General features: G+C 37.8%; 1 protein-coding gene across 1 annotated transcript in view; it reads right to left on the bottom strand.

Annotated features, from left to right (window-relative positions):
• Positions 1-17,556, bottom strand: part of DPYD (dihydropyrimidine dehydrogenase) — a 341,375-nt gene that overhangs the window by 122,465 nt on the left and 201,354 nt on the right. The window contains exon 14 of the mRNA XM_082765934.1: positions 10,122-10,286. Coding sequence (XP_082622060.1) covers positions 10,122-10,286 — 165 coding nt within the window. The remainder of the gene's footprint in view (positions 1-10,121; positions 10,287-17,556) is intronic.

Consider the following 17,556-nt stretch of genomic DNA (forward strand, 5'->3'; position numbering starts at 1 on the left):
GCCCGAGGCACTGCCGAGGGCCATTAACCCTGGCCGGTTATTAATCGCCAGGAAATGCCCTGCACCAAGGTTGTTATTGCTATTTTAAGCACAGATTTGGGGGTGTGGGGAAATGGACATCTTAGTGTACAGATTTTTTTAACGCATGATGCAATTTCCTTTGTTGCAGTTTATGGAGGACATTTCTAGAAAGAATGACTGCTCTGCCCAATACCCAGCCGGATTTCACAGATCATTTTGCAGCACAACATTGTGCTCACAGTAGCTTACAAACCCCTAAAAACAGTTGAGGGTTTTAAGGGTCTTTCTGCTCTCTCTAAATAATAGTCTATGTAGAAAAATGAAAGAAAATACAAACCTTAATAAGATGAATAAAAATATACAACTCTTCTTGTCACTGTCAGCAGAATTACATTCTAGATATATCTTTTTAATCACACCATCTTTATGTGTAGTGCATTTCCTTCATTGAGACTCCTGCTTAATGACCACTCACATTTCTCATCTAAAAGGAATTTTTAGCAATGGCAACAGCCAAAAAACAGCCTGAACCAGTTTCAGCTGATGCTAACCATTAAGAAGTTTGTCTTTTCCAATAATCAAGCAGATTGGGTCATTTTCTAGGAGATGGCTGGTGAAGTATTTCAGAAACTGCTTTAATTTTCTCCTAGTTCTTACCCTAAGGCTAAAGTTTTAAAGATGTGCTCATAGTCCTCACAAAATTGTGAAAATTGTTCTTTTCTTGCAGAGATCAATAACTCACTCTCCAAATCAAAGCGATACTCTTAGCGTACGTACAAATAGTCCTCTGCCGTACTGCACCACTTACTATTTGTCAAACCTTAGCTGTGAAAGTAAAACAAACAAAATAAGGCATGGCTTTATAACACACGGAGTAAGGAAGTACAGTTCTGCACTAGAGCAGTTTGACAGGTTTCTCAACAAAGCGGTCCTTTCCAAGTGCACAACACAAAAGAGCTTCTCACATTTCTCCTCAAGGTCCTAATTTGTCACCACAAACATGTACATTTGAATCATAGATTGATTGTCAGGATCTCACTGAATTTACCATGAGGTTATATTTTCAGTTACAAATTGCAGTTTCCTGAAGAAGACGTGTGCTTTCTTGAAATAAAATTCACTCAAACTGATGCTGGGAACGTCTTTCCACTTTGCCAGATTAATAACCATATTCTTAAAAAGATAATAACAATAATAAAAACTGAATACTGTGGCAGTTGGGGCCAACTGGTCTGACACATACTGCGTGATCAGAACCCCAAAATGCATGAACAGACATCGTTTCCATGTAAAACTTCAGCAGGCTTTCTTGTGTTTCTTTATGTGGAATTGTCTGTGGCGACCCTCTGGAAATGTAGCACTTCAAATCTTAGCAACTTGAAGACAGCACTTGAATTACATAACCCTTAGTACACCACTTCAAACTAATTGCATTTTCATCTCAGCTTGAGTTTACATAATGTAGTTACAACAGGTTGTCAAACGCCATACAGGCCCAGGGATCCCAAGGCTGAGGCAGGACTGGGAGGTCAGAGCAGGCTTCTGACCCTGCAACTAACCACGCAACTTTAGGAATGGGTTTCACAGCTCAGCATCCCTTCTCTGACGCAGACCAGCAGCAGCTCTCCAGGGCAAGTTTTAAGTAATATTTCCCTAGAAAACTCTCCCAGCTTTTAAGAAATCTGTGGCACAGGAATTCCCTGAGCCAGAGGCGATGTACTCCATAGGCTTCTCCAAATAGTTTTTCCAGTAGGTTCTTTCTCAGCCTATGTATGCCTCTGGCACCAGCAGTGTGTTCTGTAAGAACACGTCCCACAGCCACAGTGGCATGTGGAGAGGTGTCCCCTGCCACTGACTTCCACCTGCCTCCCCTTCTGATGCCAATCCAGCTGCACCCTTGCTGAGACAGGGCAATCTGAACTGCAGACTATTCAAAATGTGTAAATAAAGTGAACCAATACTGTGGCATAATGATGGTTTTTGCTTGGCTCTGTCTTCCTTTCCTATAAATTCTATGTTTGATATGGTTTATTTCAATGTTATTGAGCATTAAGCTGAGATTTTCATAGTGCTCTCTACTGCAACCCTAGCATAGCTAGCTTTGAATCAATCATTGTATATATAAATTTAATACCGTTTTCTCCCACGTGCATCACTACATTTATCTTCATTTAATTTTATCTGGCAGTTCATTGGCCAGTCACTCGGTAGTGTAAGATCCTTTGCAATCCTTTGCAGTTCACATCTCATCTTCATCCCCCTATAATACCTACTATTAGCAGAAAAGTTCACATTTCTGAGATTCTCACTCTTTTCCAGATTGTTAATAAACATTTTAAACAGCACAGAATGCAGTACAGATCCCTAATGAATTTTACTGGAGCTCTCTGTCCACTGTGAAAATTGAGTATTTATTTCTTAACATCGTTTCCTGTCTTTAACTTGTTATTTATTCATGCAAATTTCTTTTGGCAACTTACTTTCTTTCAAATACTTCAGTGAGGGACCCTATCAAATGCTTTTGGAAGCCTAAGCTGACTTCATCAGCTGAGTCTCTTTTGATATTCTCAAAGAACTTCTTTTTAAGGCATGGCTTACTACAAAAGGGGTTCTTAGTATTCTCTCTCCCCAACTCCCTTTTATTATCATCATTTTCTTTTTTACTAATTCTCTTTCTTACAGGAGCATTTACCAGTTTGTATGCAAGGTCTGCAGACCCCCTGATCTCTCCTAAAAAGAGGTGCTATGCTGACCACCTACCAGTTCTCCACTATTTTTCAAGCCTCAAGCAGAGTTACTCTAGCCAACAGTATTTTCAAACTCAGAAAGAAATGCTGATAATAGATGTACATTTTCCTGTATTTTCTCATTTCTTCACTAACACCTAAACATCAAGAACTTAAAATCTATAGCGCCGCTTTCTGTAGTTCATCCTCATCACCATTAATATTTAAGTCATATGAGGTTTTAGCGTTTGTTATGACTTGTGGAAGAGCCTTTCTCAGAAAGCTTCCTTCCTTATAAGAAAATGTGGTCTCAAAAGCCCAATACATCAACATTTCTGTTGCTAGCTTCTGTTTTTGTTCACTTGTTTTTGCAAATAGAAACTGCTGTGCCTACAGAAATGGATGGGTACCACTGGTGTAAACCCACTGAGTAAATCAGAGTTCTTGATGAATTCCTCCTCAGAGTGCAGAGGAAAATGCATCCTGCTAGCTCACGAAGAGCTGAACTAGCATCAGGAGCAATGAGGACACCCTCAGGATACAGGTGAGTGAAAGCTCCCCTGGAATACGCAGAGGTGTATTTTTCAGCATGTCTGCTCTTCTTTATGGCAGCACTTTTCCACCCCTTTTCCAGGCAGCATCATCCTGCACTGTTTTTCATCCTCCCTTTTCCTTGTTTTGAAAGATGAAGAGGCAGTCATATGCTCCATGCTCTGAGGCCTCTTCTCTTCTATCCACCGCAGCAGTCACTGGACATTGAGAAGTCTTGGCCATTCTTGCACTCCATCTTATCTAGGACCAAGTGGTTTAGCTCCTGGACAAGGTAACTAGTAGGAGTGCTTTACTGCAGGCTTGTTCTCCCTCTTCGGCTAGGATTTCCTCTGATGTTAAGGGACTCGGCCTGCTGCCAGTTTTCTGTAGTGAAAGGGATCTTTTCCATATGGTGAATTTAACAACTGCTGTGTGGGCTTTTTCACCTCCTACCAAGCATCCATGAAGGCTGGGTTTGGGAAGTTTAAGCTGCAGCAATAACAAGTTCTGGAGATTTTAAATGTAATTTGTGGATCTGAAATTGAGAACAGGGAACCCAGGTAGGTGCTCTGCACTGCTGGGCACTTCCCTGATAGACAGTGGGCATGCTTCTGGGCAGCATGGCTTGTGGCTCCCTTCCTCTGTCCTTTCTAGATGATGTGGATGCACACATCAGTAGGTATCTGGAATATAAAACGTGCTTTCCCTGTATGGAAAGACATATCTATCTATACTAGCCCAAGAAATACCAGGCATATATGGAGAACAGCTGACTGACAATATGATCTTCATTTCTTCTGAACAGGACTTGCAAATACAAAGATGATGGTTCTGCTTTTCACCTTCTCTAATTACACATATTATAAATGCTATTACAAATACCAAAAACAAATGTTAAAATGAGCTATTACCTTATATAACCTGGCTACTAGCTCAAAATGTAAATACAGTGTACACTACACAACATCCCACAGACCTCTGAACACCCATCAGAAGTAAAAGCTATAATAATGCCTGCAAAAATATACAAAATATTCCTAATATACCTAGTAAGAAAGGCAAGCTTGACTTTTTTTTTTTTTTTTACAGTAGAGCTGTGATTTCTATGACTCCTCTATATCTAAAAAAGTTTTTTTGTTTGTTTTGTCTCAGAGAAAACCTACAGCAAAGATTTTTATTTTTTTTTTCAGATATGTCATTCAATTCCTCCCAGTCACCAGATTACAAGGTCTACTGTTAGTGCAGACTGCAAGGGAAAAGCACAAAACATAAGCACAAAAATGTTATTCACAGTCTGTGGATTAAATCTACTATTAAAAGCAGAGTTGGTCCTATATATAAAGCTTGATATGTAGGATCCCACTTCAGGGATCACTTTGGTAAATTAATCAAACCTCTCCATGTAAAGCATCTAAATAACCACTATTGCTGTATGAAATATATTTCCATTCAACTTATAACTTCAGAAATATTTTTTAACACAGCTTTTTTCTTCCCTAAAGGTTATTTACAGGAACAAAGTAGTCATGTATGCCTGTTCAACTATATTTTCCTTGCTGGAACACCTTTTTTTCTCTTCTCTGTGTAGAGTTTAACTAAAAAAAAAAAAACAAAAACAAACCAACCAACCAACCAAACAAACAAACAAAAAAACTCAAAGAAAAAGCACTAGCTACTCTATTTCACACCTCTATGGACTCTATGGATTAAAAACAAAATATAATAAAATATTACTAATTACTCCAGGAGATTTTTTTTTTTTTTTTTTTTTTTTTTGAGAATGCTACAAAGAAGCTGGTTATCAGCCTGGAATATAGTGATCTGCTGTTCTCTCTAACAGTCTAACATGGCTATTCCTGACAGGTGTTCCTGGGACATTCTGAACAAAATTGTTGAACAAAAATATATCTTTAACAGTTTCAGCCTTGAAAAGCTGCTCTCCACTGACTAACTGTCAGAAGGACTGTCAGCAACATTCTGCATGCAGCAGAACAAACAATAGGAAGACAAGATTTTTAAGCTTAGCTTTGGGGTCCTATTTAATGTTTCTAGCAGAACAGGTTTCTCAATTCAACACGTCACAACGCTGATATCTGAATTACAGAAGCGGTGTCACAGCTGACAATCTGGTATCTTACATAAGTTCCTTAGAATCATACAGCAGTCTGGACTCATTTGTGTTCACTAAGAAGGCCAAAAAGTTAATTTTAGGACTTCAGTATACAAATACAGCAATACTGGAAAATACTCAGTTTGGTATAATCAAAGATTCCGGTTATTCTTATAACAAATCTCTGACATTTGCTGGACTGCTGTCACACCTGTAGTGAATGACATTTCACATGCAATTTAAATATTTAGATTTTGAATTAATTTGCATATTTTTTGGTACCAATTACACTTTTGGAAAGGCAGCGAAAGACTACCTGGCAATTGTGCCCATCCCCACATCACAGAACCCTCAGTTCACATTGTTCATCAGAGAATTGTTTTGCCACTTTCAGGCATTGCCCCCCTCAAGCATGTTTCTCCCCAGTGCAGATGCTGCAGAGGCTCCAGGGAAACAGGAAGCCTTAAAATCTTTGACTAGCTACTAGGTAGTGTAAATACAGACCTGCTTATGGGAGTGGAATAGGCATCTGTGTAAGGAGCTGATTTACCAACTCAAATGAGCAGGTTTAGCTATGATAAGCATAAGGTTTGGATGAGGACCAGCATTTAGAGTTTTTCTGAAAAAACAAAGTATTACCGGCACTATGTCCCATTCCCCTGAAATCACCAAAAATGACTCTCGTAACTTCCAGCTCCACTGTGCACACAGCTCCCGGTTTTACTGGCACACAAAGATATATTGCCATTACTGGTGTTCACAGTTCCCAGCACAGATAACAGCTACACCCTAGCTAATGTCAAATACATGAACACAAAATTTCAGCAGTATGTTCTCTTGCAAGGTTTTATGGTTTTCATTTCAACTTTCTCAGCCACTTTCTACTGATCATTATAGCTTGTAGACTTTTGCTAAAGTAAAAGTGAATTCTTCTTTTCTTCAGAGTTTTTATTCCTGATTATATCATGGGGGTGAAATCTACTTGGCCAAGCTAATATTTCCTAAGTAATTAGTTTCTTGAATACATGGTAAAATACCATATTTTTTTAGCCAAATTTTGGCTGGAAAGTACACCAATTCACCATGTAGTCAGGTACCTCATTAGTAAACAGAATATGGAAGTACAACTACAGTGGCATTAGTATCAGTACTTTTGCTCCACTATCTAAAGCACTTCAAATATTTCATGTTAAAGCAGACAAATGCTCATCAACCATCCATGCAATGTCTGTTTTGAAACAAACAAACAAACAAACAAAACCCTACCCTTTCTAGCCCCCTCCCAAATTCTACTGCTGAGCAAAATATCCCTCTGGCAACTGTGTTAGCTGTTGCGTCCCTCCCCAGCATCATGCCCACCCTCAGCCTACTTGCTGTCGGGGGCAGAGAAGGCCTTGATGCTGTGCAAGCACTGCTCAGCACAAGCTGAAACACCAGTGCATTACCAACACTGCTTTGGTCACAAATCCACAACACAGCACCATATGTGCCACTATGAAGTTATTGATTTTCTTCTTGAGTTTTAGATTAACGCAGCACACAACAAATAACCTGTTACTTTACTGAGCAGGGATGCAAAATTTGCAAAGAAGTCAGCTTTATGCTAATTCAGAAAGGATATTTTCATATTACATTTAGGACCGTGAAATTAATAAAATAATTGTTTCAGTGTTTCTCACTGTTAATTTCTCAGTCTCTAGCATTAAAGAACAAAACCAATACATTTTATGCTGATTAATAATTGAATAGAATGATAAATCCTATGGTATCAGATACTGTATGTGGTTATAAGAGAGAAAAATAGAAATACTTAATAGATGTATTAAGAAAAACTTAGTTAACCATGTAAGGAAGATGTTTGGAAATAACAAAGACAGACCAATATACAACAATATCAACCAATATAACAACCATATCTGGAAAAGTAAAAAGGACATAACAAATAGAAACAGACCAATTTCCTTCTCACTTTCACAGCTCTCTCTGACTGAAAGAATGTTTTCTGGGCATACAGGACAGCAGTGGACACTGTTTTTCACACTGCCTCATTTGAAAATTTAGCAGTAAACAATGCTGAATAAAACCATATGTTTACAATGGTCTCAACCACATTGCTAACGTAGCACCTTACTGAAATAAATGAAGTACTAGAAGGAAAACAATCCCGTTTTCAACTGCAAATCATGAACAGAGAAGCACCCAACTTATACAAGCAAACAAAAATCTTGGGCCTGTACTGTGAACACCACCTAATTCCTCATTGATTGTTTTTGTATGGAAAAAACAGTAGTAGTGATATTAAATTCACTTAAAAATAAAAAAAAATAAAAATAAAAAAAGAAGTCAAGATGAAATAGCAAAGATTTTGATGGTACTTCACAAACAAGCCTACAAAATACAGTTCCTTTCTCCTCCTGCTTTGTCCTCTACTTGGACCCTTAAAATTCTTTAATTCACCACCCAGTGGCATCAATGCAAGTTTCTACTGGTGGCAGCTTTTTGCACAGGTCCACTTGAACTGGATTCAGGGCCAGAGAAGAAGAGAAGCCTGGGAGAAGCTCCAGACAGAGGTGACTCTAAGCTGCAGGCAAGAATCAGGCCACCCACTAGCAGGGAGCACACAGTGCATCTGCACAAGCGAGTTGCTCGTTTCTGATTTATAGAGGCAAGGAGTCACAGGTATGTGACATTATCCACTGAGATGTGGGGGTGGTTCTCAAAACCCCTTTCAAAAATTACTTTAAATACTAGGCTTTATTAGGGGAATTTAGCATCCCCTTTTGTATTATAGTTTGTTTCTTCCAAATAGCATGTGATACAACACTGCTGTAGCACTGTCCTGTAGTGAGGTACATATTTAAATTTATAAAAGAAATTGGACGTTAAAATGCTTGTATTACATAGCAAAAGTCATTATGTATCAATTATGATTTGTTTTTAATATTTACTGTAGCAAGGTTTCTTTGCTGTAGTCACTTATGTCCTCACCTCAGCTTTGCTTTTGTCTAAGCAGATGTCATTTTTTGCTTGTTAATTTAGCTCACCCAGACAGTTCTCAGAAACTGCTTTTAGTTTTAATAATCCCCTCCTGCCCCTCAACCACATCAATTGTAAAAGTCTTTCTAGAGGTGTGAACAGGATTTGGAGAAAAAAAAAATATATAAAATTCTGCAAGCTCTAATTACACAGAGTATTTCAAAATAAGCATCAAGAGACTTTTGCTAAGTGAACAACATTCTGTTTCCAGTTAGCAACAAATTTACCATTATAATAATGACACTTAGTCAAGTTCACAGACACGTATTAAAAATCCCCATGAGCAAAGGGAAGGTACAGTGCCGGGTGCTGCTTCCCCTGTGCCCACGCAGCATTACCAACCCCTAAGACACCACAGCAGCAGCCACAGCCAACGTGAGTAGCTGAATTCACATTCTCAAAGTAATAACTCACATAGGAAGGAATGAAGATATTCACCATGAGAACTACAGAAGAGTGGGACTTCTTCATCCCACATGAGGAGATAGGTCTCAGAAAATTCACATTTTCCTTTTGAAATTGTCACTAGGTCTTTCCCTCACAGCAGAGAACAGTTTAGACTCAAGCACAAAATACCGAGAGATTTTTGGTGAAGATTGCAATAGATCATTCCCAGAGCAGAAATGGCAACAGTCTGCCTGCCTGCAATATCCAGGACTTTGGTAAAGGATGTTAAAATCAGAGAATTAAAACATTATCTTTAGGTTCACGCTTGCATTATTATAAAGCCCAAACACAGTAAATAAAGTGACGTGAACCTCAGTAATGAAATACACAGTCCATGTATAATGAAGTAGGACATCAAACATGCAGCATTTAGACTTTGCTATCAATAAAATGTGCTCAAGCACTTTTATAGTTCCAGATGTGTACACTGAAACTCCAGGAACAAGAAAAAATATCTGACTGTCTTCATGCCATAATACATTCAGGAATGTTCACTTATTTTGTTCATAGCTGAACTATGGAGGTAATAACTTCAAGACAGAAGATACCTAGGCTCTGGGATTTTGAGCTCTTTCTGTTCGAAATGATGATTGAAGTGAATTTTACTTTCCACCTTGTTGTTCTTATTCACTAGAACAGGAGCTGAAAACCACTTATGCCAGCTAGCTGGCGTCATTGCTCACAACTTTCATTATTACCTTCTAGACAGATATTCCCCATAGCCAAGAAGGTTCTAACAAAACTCTCTCACTGCAGCAAAGTTAACTTTAAGTCAATGTTCCTTCTTTTCTAGTAAAGCAGCCAATTACTTATGAGAATATCAGAAGTATCTTTCACATTTGGATTAAAAATGAAAAGAACAAAAATCCCTTTTATAATCAAATTCAATTAACAATGAAAATGAATACTATAGGTTTCATCTTTAAATATAATTTTGTATGCAAACTTATTCACAGAAGCACTGATAAGCATCCACACTAGAATCAACTCTTTCCTTAATATTATCTATTTGAATGTAAATATCAGCCTAACTAAAAATGATTGTTCTCTATTTGTGTAACAGCCATTTCACAGTATTTGCTGTCATAAAAATGATTTGGATGAGCTTTTCTGTTTTTCAATACCACACTCATGTCAGTAAGGAAACTGGCTTTCTGTTTAACAAACATTAAATAGATGAGCTTTTACAGACCTATAAGCTAGAGATTTTAAATAAGTATACTGCATCTTTATGATTTAGTGGTACTTACTTGGTTTGGAAAGTCAGCCTTCAATTCCGTAATGCTTCTACACCAATATGCTGCTGTTTTCTCGCTGATCAGTTCAATGTTTAGAAAAGAGCCTTGGCCTGGGCCGTACAAGGGACCCGAAGTAATTCCACGCACAATCCTTGGAGAAACATTGGTCACAATATCCTGCAAAACAGTGAGACCTGTCAGAATGGCTTTGCAAAGTGAGGATGTGTATCAGTGAGGTCTATGACATGATAGAAACTTACCTGAATCTGATGTTTTAAAAATTCTGTTAGCTACATTGGAGCAGAAAAATGTTTGCTCTGTGTGTGAAATGGTATGATAAATTATTTCAGCTATCAAGAACGTGACAATACATGACATCTATAAACTGCCATGCACAATATCATTCAGATAATGTTTTTGTGTTGGGTAGATGGGAAACAAAACTTTGTATAAATATCTGTGCAGGCCTCAGTCATATAACAGAATGCATGGGAACTATCATCCCCCAGAGAAGGTAAAAGGTTGTGTCCTGCATTAATAAGTGAAGTGCAAAGGGGTGCTGCCCTCCAGACTCTCTGATGAGAAGACAGAATCACAGGTCGAGTCTCTAGCAAACATATATCAGCATGTCAGACTTCACATATGAAATGATATGATAAAAAGAGATCAAAGTCAAAAAATAAGAGCAAAACCAGTTCAAATTAAGATCAGTACTGCAAACCACAACATTTCTGAAGGTCAGCATGAGGTTAGCAAACAATTTTGAAATAGACAGTAAACACATAAAATGTTGATTTGTTTAGTAGTCTTAATTAAGCTACAATGTCACCATATCTATATTTACAAAGAACTGTAAATTCCAACATTATTTAAAACTAAAGAGAAACATAGATGGTAAAGTGTTCTTTTTGCCAATTTCCAATTAAAAATAATTTTGAGTAAAGGTCATTTATTTACAAATCTATCAGAATTATTTGTTTAAGTACCCCTCCTCACCATCTTGTCATTTTTAGTGAGATAACATGAACCTCCATTAGTATATAGCAATTAAGGTCAATTTACATATTTTAATTAAGAACCATCCCATATAAAACAATTAGGGTAATAGGCATACTAACTGGATTTCATAACATTTGGACGTTTTTCCAACTAGATAGACAGGAAACCTTAATTAGCATTAATTAGCACTGATCTGCATATGTTTGATAAGGCATACCCTTGCCACAAAAGATTATTTATTCTTGAATCTGCCAAATGTTACAGTTACAGAGGATAAAGGGACTTTTCTTCACACTGTATGTAAATTTGGGATAATCTTCATTTGTTTATAAAGTTGAATTACTTATTATACAGTAAATATGCACTAATATTTTATAGTGATAGATAATTATACGTCCATTCACGTATGTAGAAATGATACAAAGTAATCTTCCCAGTTCATCTATTTTCAGACCTAATAGTAAATCTGGAACACTGACATCACAACAATCCTCAGTTTTCCTATAACAGTATTTTGCCTTCAACACAAAAGCTTCACCTCCCTCTCAACAGTTAAATTGTATTTTCAGAAAAAAAAATAATTTGGAACATTTTCTGAATTGATGCAAACCCAAGGCAAACAGCAAAGTACGCTCCCCTCACTCCAAAACAGATTACAAAAATCGGAGTTTATGCAGAAGAACCATTTATATCAGTTTGCTCTGCATTATCTTCTTGAGCACTACCTGCTCCTTGTAAACTGCATCAGTAGAGTTTGACTCCATCACAGAAAGATATTCATACACACAGGCCAGTGCTACCAGATCATCTAGCATGAGAAAACATGTAAAGTCAATGACTTAAATGCTGGCAAATGACCTTACTCCTGCTAGCAAAGAGTGCATATAGTCATTTGCCAACAGGTACAAGTTACTCTGACCATGCTTTAGGCCACCATGAGCTTCTTTTTGCCATGCCCCACTCAGTCAGAAGACATGTAGCTAAGGAAGCATGGCACTAAGCCCAAGCTAGCAGCTGCCTGTTGGTTTGTTGCAGGTAAGATGATTCCCACTTTGCAACTGGCTCGTGGATTTGCATATGCCAGACAATGCTTGGAGCCACCTATGGTACTGTTTGTTATCTTACTATGTGCATGCTTTGTTTTCTTCCAGTCTCCCTCTCAGTTTACTAAAGCTAAGAATTCAAAGATTGACATATTACAGCCTTGAAAAAAACTCTTGTGGGACACTGACAAAGCCTCGGCCTGCTTCCCTACAAAAACACTCTGAAGTTTCTGCATCTGTTTTGGGTCTCCAGGCAATTGCTTCTCTCTCTTAAGAACAGAGACCTCTGCTTAGACCCTATGACTGCTGTTGAATCCCCATGGCTTCAACACACTTTTTCCCAGAGCTCAGGCATTGCATTTTTTTTTTTGGGACGATTCATCTCTGCAGGGTCCCATGAAGTTGAATCAGGTAATGCACAGACTTTGCAAACTGTCTCAAAAGCAGTTACTTTTCACTTTAATGACCACAAGAGATGCACAGAGCCACATGAAACAGTAAACACACATACATCTATTTGCCTACATTCTTTACTCTTGATTTTTCTCAGAGATTTTGTGAGATTCTCTTTGGTGCTAAGGGACCTTTCCCTGCTGTCCCCTGCCAGCACACAGCTGCTCCTTCAATCAGCAGCTCCCACTGCCTCCCTACTGCCTCTGTCTCACAGGACCCCTCTGCTGCGTCCGTGCACCACTTTGTTATCTTTCCTGACCAAGCTGCTTCTGCTTCCAAAAATCCTTCCTGGCTTTGAAATCCAAACATTACCACCTGGCTCCTTTGTCTTGGATCCTCCCTAGAGGAATAGGCTGTCCTTATTTAAGATCCCATTACTCATTTGCCTCTACTAGCTCAGAGTGAGCTAGATGGAGAGAGTCTGTAATGACTGACACGCTGGCATCTCTCCTGTCTCTTGTTAGCACATGACAGCCCCAGACACAAGAAGACTCACAGTTCATGGAAACAAAATGGAATTTATAACTTATGTGATGATTCAAGGAATCTGTCTATGTACATACAGAATAAAATCATACAAGTGACAGAAAGGAAAATTGTCTGAGATAAGTGTGAAATACCCATACAAAACTTGCCTTACCACCATCTTCCTCTTCAGTCTCCTCCCACAGCTATGAAATCTAAGCAGGGAGAGAGTTAGGCAAGGGATCTCTTGGCTGGGCTTAGCCAACTTCATTTTCTTCAGTCTTTGAAGTGAATTTTAATTGATATCACAGGTTATTTTACTAGGATAGGAAGTCCTGCTGTTTGATCACTTCTAACTGGTTATCTCCAAAACAGGAGGTAAAGGCCAGAGCAGCTGGAATAGCCTCAGTGCTCCAACACACAAGTGTTGTGACAGAGTATCTTCTGGTTTGAATAGCAATTTTCCCTGTTTGTAGGAATTATGTGGCCAAATGCTGGTGCTCTTCATTCATTTTCCTTACTGAAACTTCAGGAAAACGCAGAAAATTTCCCCACACAACCCTTTTACTGTTGATATGTGCATAAAAGCTACCATGGAACTGATGCAGGAAGCTTGAGAGGGAACACTTCAGTGTATGAACATAAAAAAAAAAAAAAAATGTAGACTTTAAAAAAGGCTGACTGCATCAAAGAAATGACTCAACTGACTAATTGGTCTGGTCCCTGGATACAGGTAACAGTTCATGTCTGCATATAGGAATAGGAGTATGTCTCCAAACTCCAAAACTCTTAGAGTAGCTCTTACCCAAGACAGAAGCAATAAACCATCCATGGGAAAATAGCACAAAGCTTTCACATACCATGAAGACCAAGGATAGAAGACTCTTAATATAAAGCAACCACGAGAGAAACAATTCTTATACCTGACCACAGTAGAAGACAAAGCTACAGAGGAAAAATAAATAAATATATATATATATATATATATAGGCAAAGGTGAACAGAAATGGAAAATTAATTTGTTTCCTGGGGAAATTTTGCAAACTAAGGTAGATTTCAGGATCACAGAAACTGTATTCAGCATCAGATTCCAGCAAAACAATCTAGTTTTGGGGAGTTAATGCAAGCCAAGAGAAACAGTAACAGCAAATGGAATCAAGGGCCAACTGTGACTCATGAATATTTCAGTTACTGAATTACTTCTTTTGCCTCAAAAGCTGATTCCTCTCCCCAGGAGGGCACACCAAAAACATATCAATCCCTGAAACATTTCTAGCTCAGGATGTCTCCTAAGAAAGTTGTGTTACACACATAAAATGTCACTATCTGCTGCTTTCAGAGTCCCCTTTTCTGCTTATGAACAAGTCTAGTTTTCTCATGACTTGAAACTGTGTAAATTTTCATTACACAAGTATTTTTATTCCTGTTGATTAATTAAAACACTAAGAAAGACCCAAGGCATTGATCAAGCCCCATTTGCTCTAATAATCCTTGAACTCTACAGTCAGATCTTCAAATTCCAAGTCTAATGGGCTGGGAGTTTTGAAACAACATCTTAAGATAAACTCTAAACACACAGATGCTTTCTAGAAGTTAACTGTAAATGAAGATGCAATTCAGGGTGTCAGCTCGTGTTTTAATATTCACTCTAAAACTTGTTTTACTTCACACTGTCCGCATTTTCAGTTAATGATTGCCACAGATTTCTGTATTGTCAAAACACAACCATGCTGAGAGAGAGAGAGAGACCTATATGTTTGGGCAGCAGGGACATTCTGAGTTTTAAGGGACCCAAAGGGATGTCAGGCACGGTGTTAGATCATGCGATAAGCACATTCATTGTGTGTTTCAGCTAAAGTGATCAGCTGAGAAATAATTCACATTGTGAATATTAACATTGGCATCTGTAGGCGTGGAAATTAATGACCCATACAAACGAATCAATCTATTCACCCCTCTCTCAGAGTTATTGTTTTAGGGGAACCAAGAAGACAGCTCTTCATTAGCAGGGTTCACATTTTTATTTCACAATCATCTCTCCTAGAAAATAAAAATAGAAAAAGTTTGGAGAAAAATGTGTGGAGATGTGAAGTGCAGTGGAACATAGTATAAAACATATCCCAAAAGGTATACCATGGCCTCATGCCAATTCAATGAATGTAGTTATATTAGGCAAATATAAGAAGAACCAAAAGTATAATTCAATATTATTTTTCATATCAAAGTTCTAATATGTTGCTATTGATTTGCAGATCTTGAAGCAGTCTTTCTCACCTATTTTTCCCAAAAATATCATAGCTAATGGTATTTTAATAAACATTTTAAATAATAAAGTTGCTTAAGAGAACAAATAGACGTATATATTTGGGACATGGAATGAAAACTAGTTAATGATACCTTCAATATATTAACTTGTTATACAAGCATTCAGCCCTGAAGTACAATTCTGCAATGCAAGTATCCACAGTACAATCAAGCTTTTGAATAAGATTTTGGGATTTTTTTATAAATACATTTAATAACACTATACCAAGTACTAATGTGTTTTCTTCATTCTGGGAGGCTTCTGAGGCACAGAAGAGCTTGCTTCACACTGTTGGCCCCCAAAGTCAATGAAAGTCAGTGAATAGTTTGAATTAAGCTTTTTTAACTTTAACTTATTAAAACGGATAGGATTTAGTGACCTTTGTCAGTTTCTTTTCATTAATATGAGAAAAAGATTTAATACAGTGAGCAGATTACTACTTTTTACAAAGTTAATTTATTTGACCTTTCTTTATTCCAGGGAGTGAGGGCATTATACTTGCCAAGTAGAGTTATCTGTACAGTCCTGGGGTTACTACTCACTAAATGTCAGTATCAACACTGATATAGCCACAATGGCCTCATTGTGAAGAAGAGATCTAAATAAACACCTTGTTAAGGCAATTTTAGTCAAGGATCTCAATACAGCATATTTAACGTTAGCAGACAGTAAACTGCAATGTGAAAAAAAAAGCCCAAATGTAAATTTCTGCTTTACTATATTCAGTACACCTTCTTCATTATCTAAACAACAAAACATAGTAGCTGAAAATGCAGGTATTTAAGCAAATTCTGCTGTACCTTTTTTCTCCAGGTTATCAAAGATCTATTTAAAAAGCTATAAAGATTTCAAAACTCAGTAGACATTAAATATTTTTAAAGCTCATTTTCTAAATGCTTTAATCAACCTCTCAACATCATTTCAGTTTTCCCTAATTACAGTAGAGCTCGATGTACAAAATCACCTATGTAAAAATATGGAGGAGAAGGAGATAGTGCCCTTTTCTGCCTAATATTGCAGCAGCTAAAGCATTCTGGAAATCTGGCTCACTGCTGTTTGCACACCCTCACAGATACAAATGGCATCACAGACTTATGTCCTCGTAATTCCCTGCCAACTCTCACTCAAGGTCTTGTGATGATTTGCCTCTTCTGTGACTCAGCTGTCTAGCCAGACTGTGTCTAGTATCACCCCTTCTGGAGTTTTAACCATCTACAAAAGGCAAATGAAACCTGAAGCAACAATACCACTTCATACAGCACTGTTCCTATACATCATTATGAGTTGTTCTTCACTTTCTCTCCTCCATCAGAGCTGTGAGACATGTGACATTTCCATAGGGTTCTTTTTTCTGAGACCAGAACAGGGACTTGCTCTCCTGAATGTCTCCATAGCTCAGAATTTCTCAAGCTGAGCTTGTCTGGCTCCTTCTAGCAGAAAGCTAAATACACTGCAAGCACCTCCACAAACAAATTCCACCCATTCCATCAGGTACAACCATACAGATTCACAGAGCTCACTAACTTCCACAAAGACCTTATCAGCTAGTGTAGGATTTTTATGACATATTTCTAGACCTACTGGTTCATGGAGCAGGGCAGGTATATTTTTTTATGATTTCTGCCAATGGTGGTTAGATGTGGCAGCAGGCAAAGCACACCATGCTGTGCTGTTTTCCAGGTTATGTTGCACACAATGTCACCTGTTGAATTTCTAACACTTGTATTAACCATTTTAATTTACTTTGGACAGGGAACTGGCCAGAACTTACGCTTTCTGTACAAGTGCAAAATCTCAGCAAAGTCACTTCCTCACCCTCTCCTCCTCTTTCCCTGAGTGAATATTGGAGCATTTTTCTTTTTTATTTTTTAGAAACCCTGGAACTACCTTGACAGAAAACTAATCTCAGAACATCCCACCATGCAGAAACTGTTCTAATCTCTCCACCACCAGATATGAGAAATTTAGTACTATACAGACACCTCCTTTTATTTTTTTTATTGCTTTTGTGAGTAAAGACTAGACCTAGCCCTCTCTTTCCTCTTCATTGCTTTGCTTCTCCTCAAGACAGACAAGATATAATGATAAAATGACATAAAATAATTATTTTTCAAGTTCTTTCATCAAAATAAGAACTGTATTAAAAATCTATTATTTCCTCAGCCTTCCACAATCATTCACT

This window comes from Aythya marila (assembly GCF_965140915.1).
Source record: "Aythya marila genome assembly, chromosome: 8".
Taxonomy (NCBI): Eukaryota; Metazoa; Chordata; class Aves; order Anseriformes; family Anatidae; genus Aythya; species Aythya marila.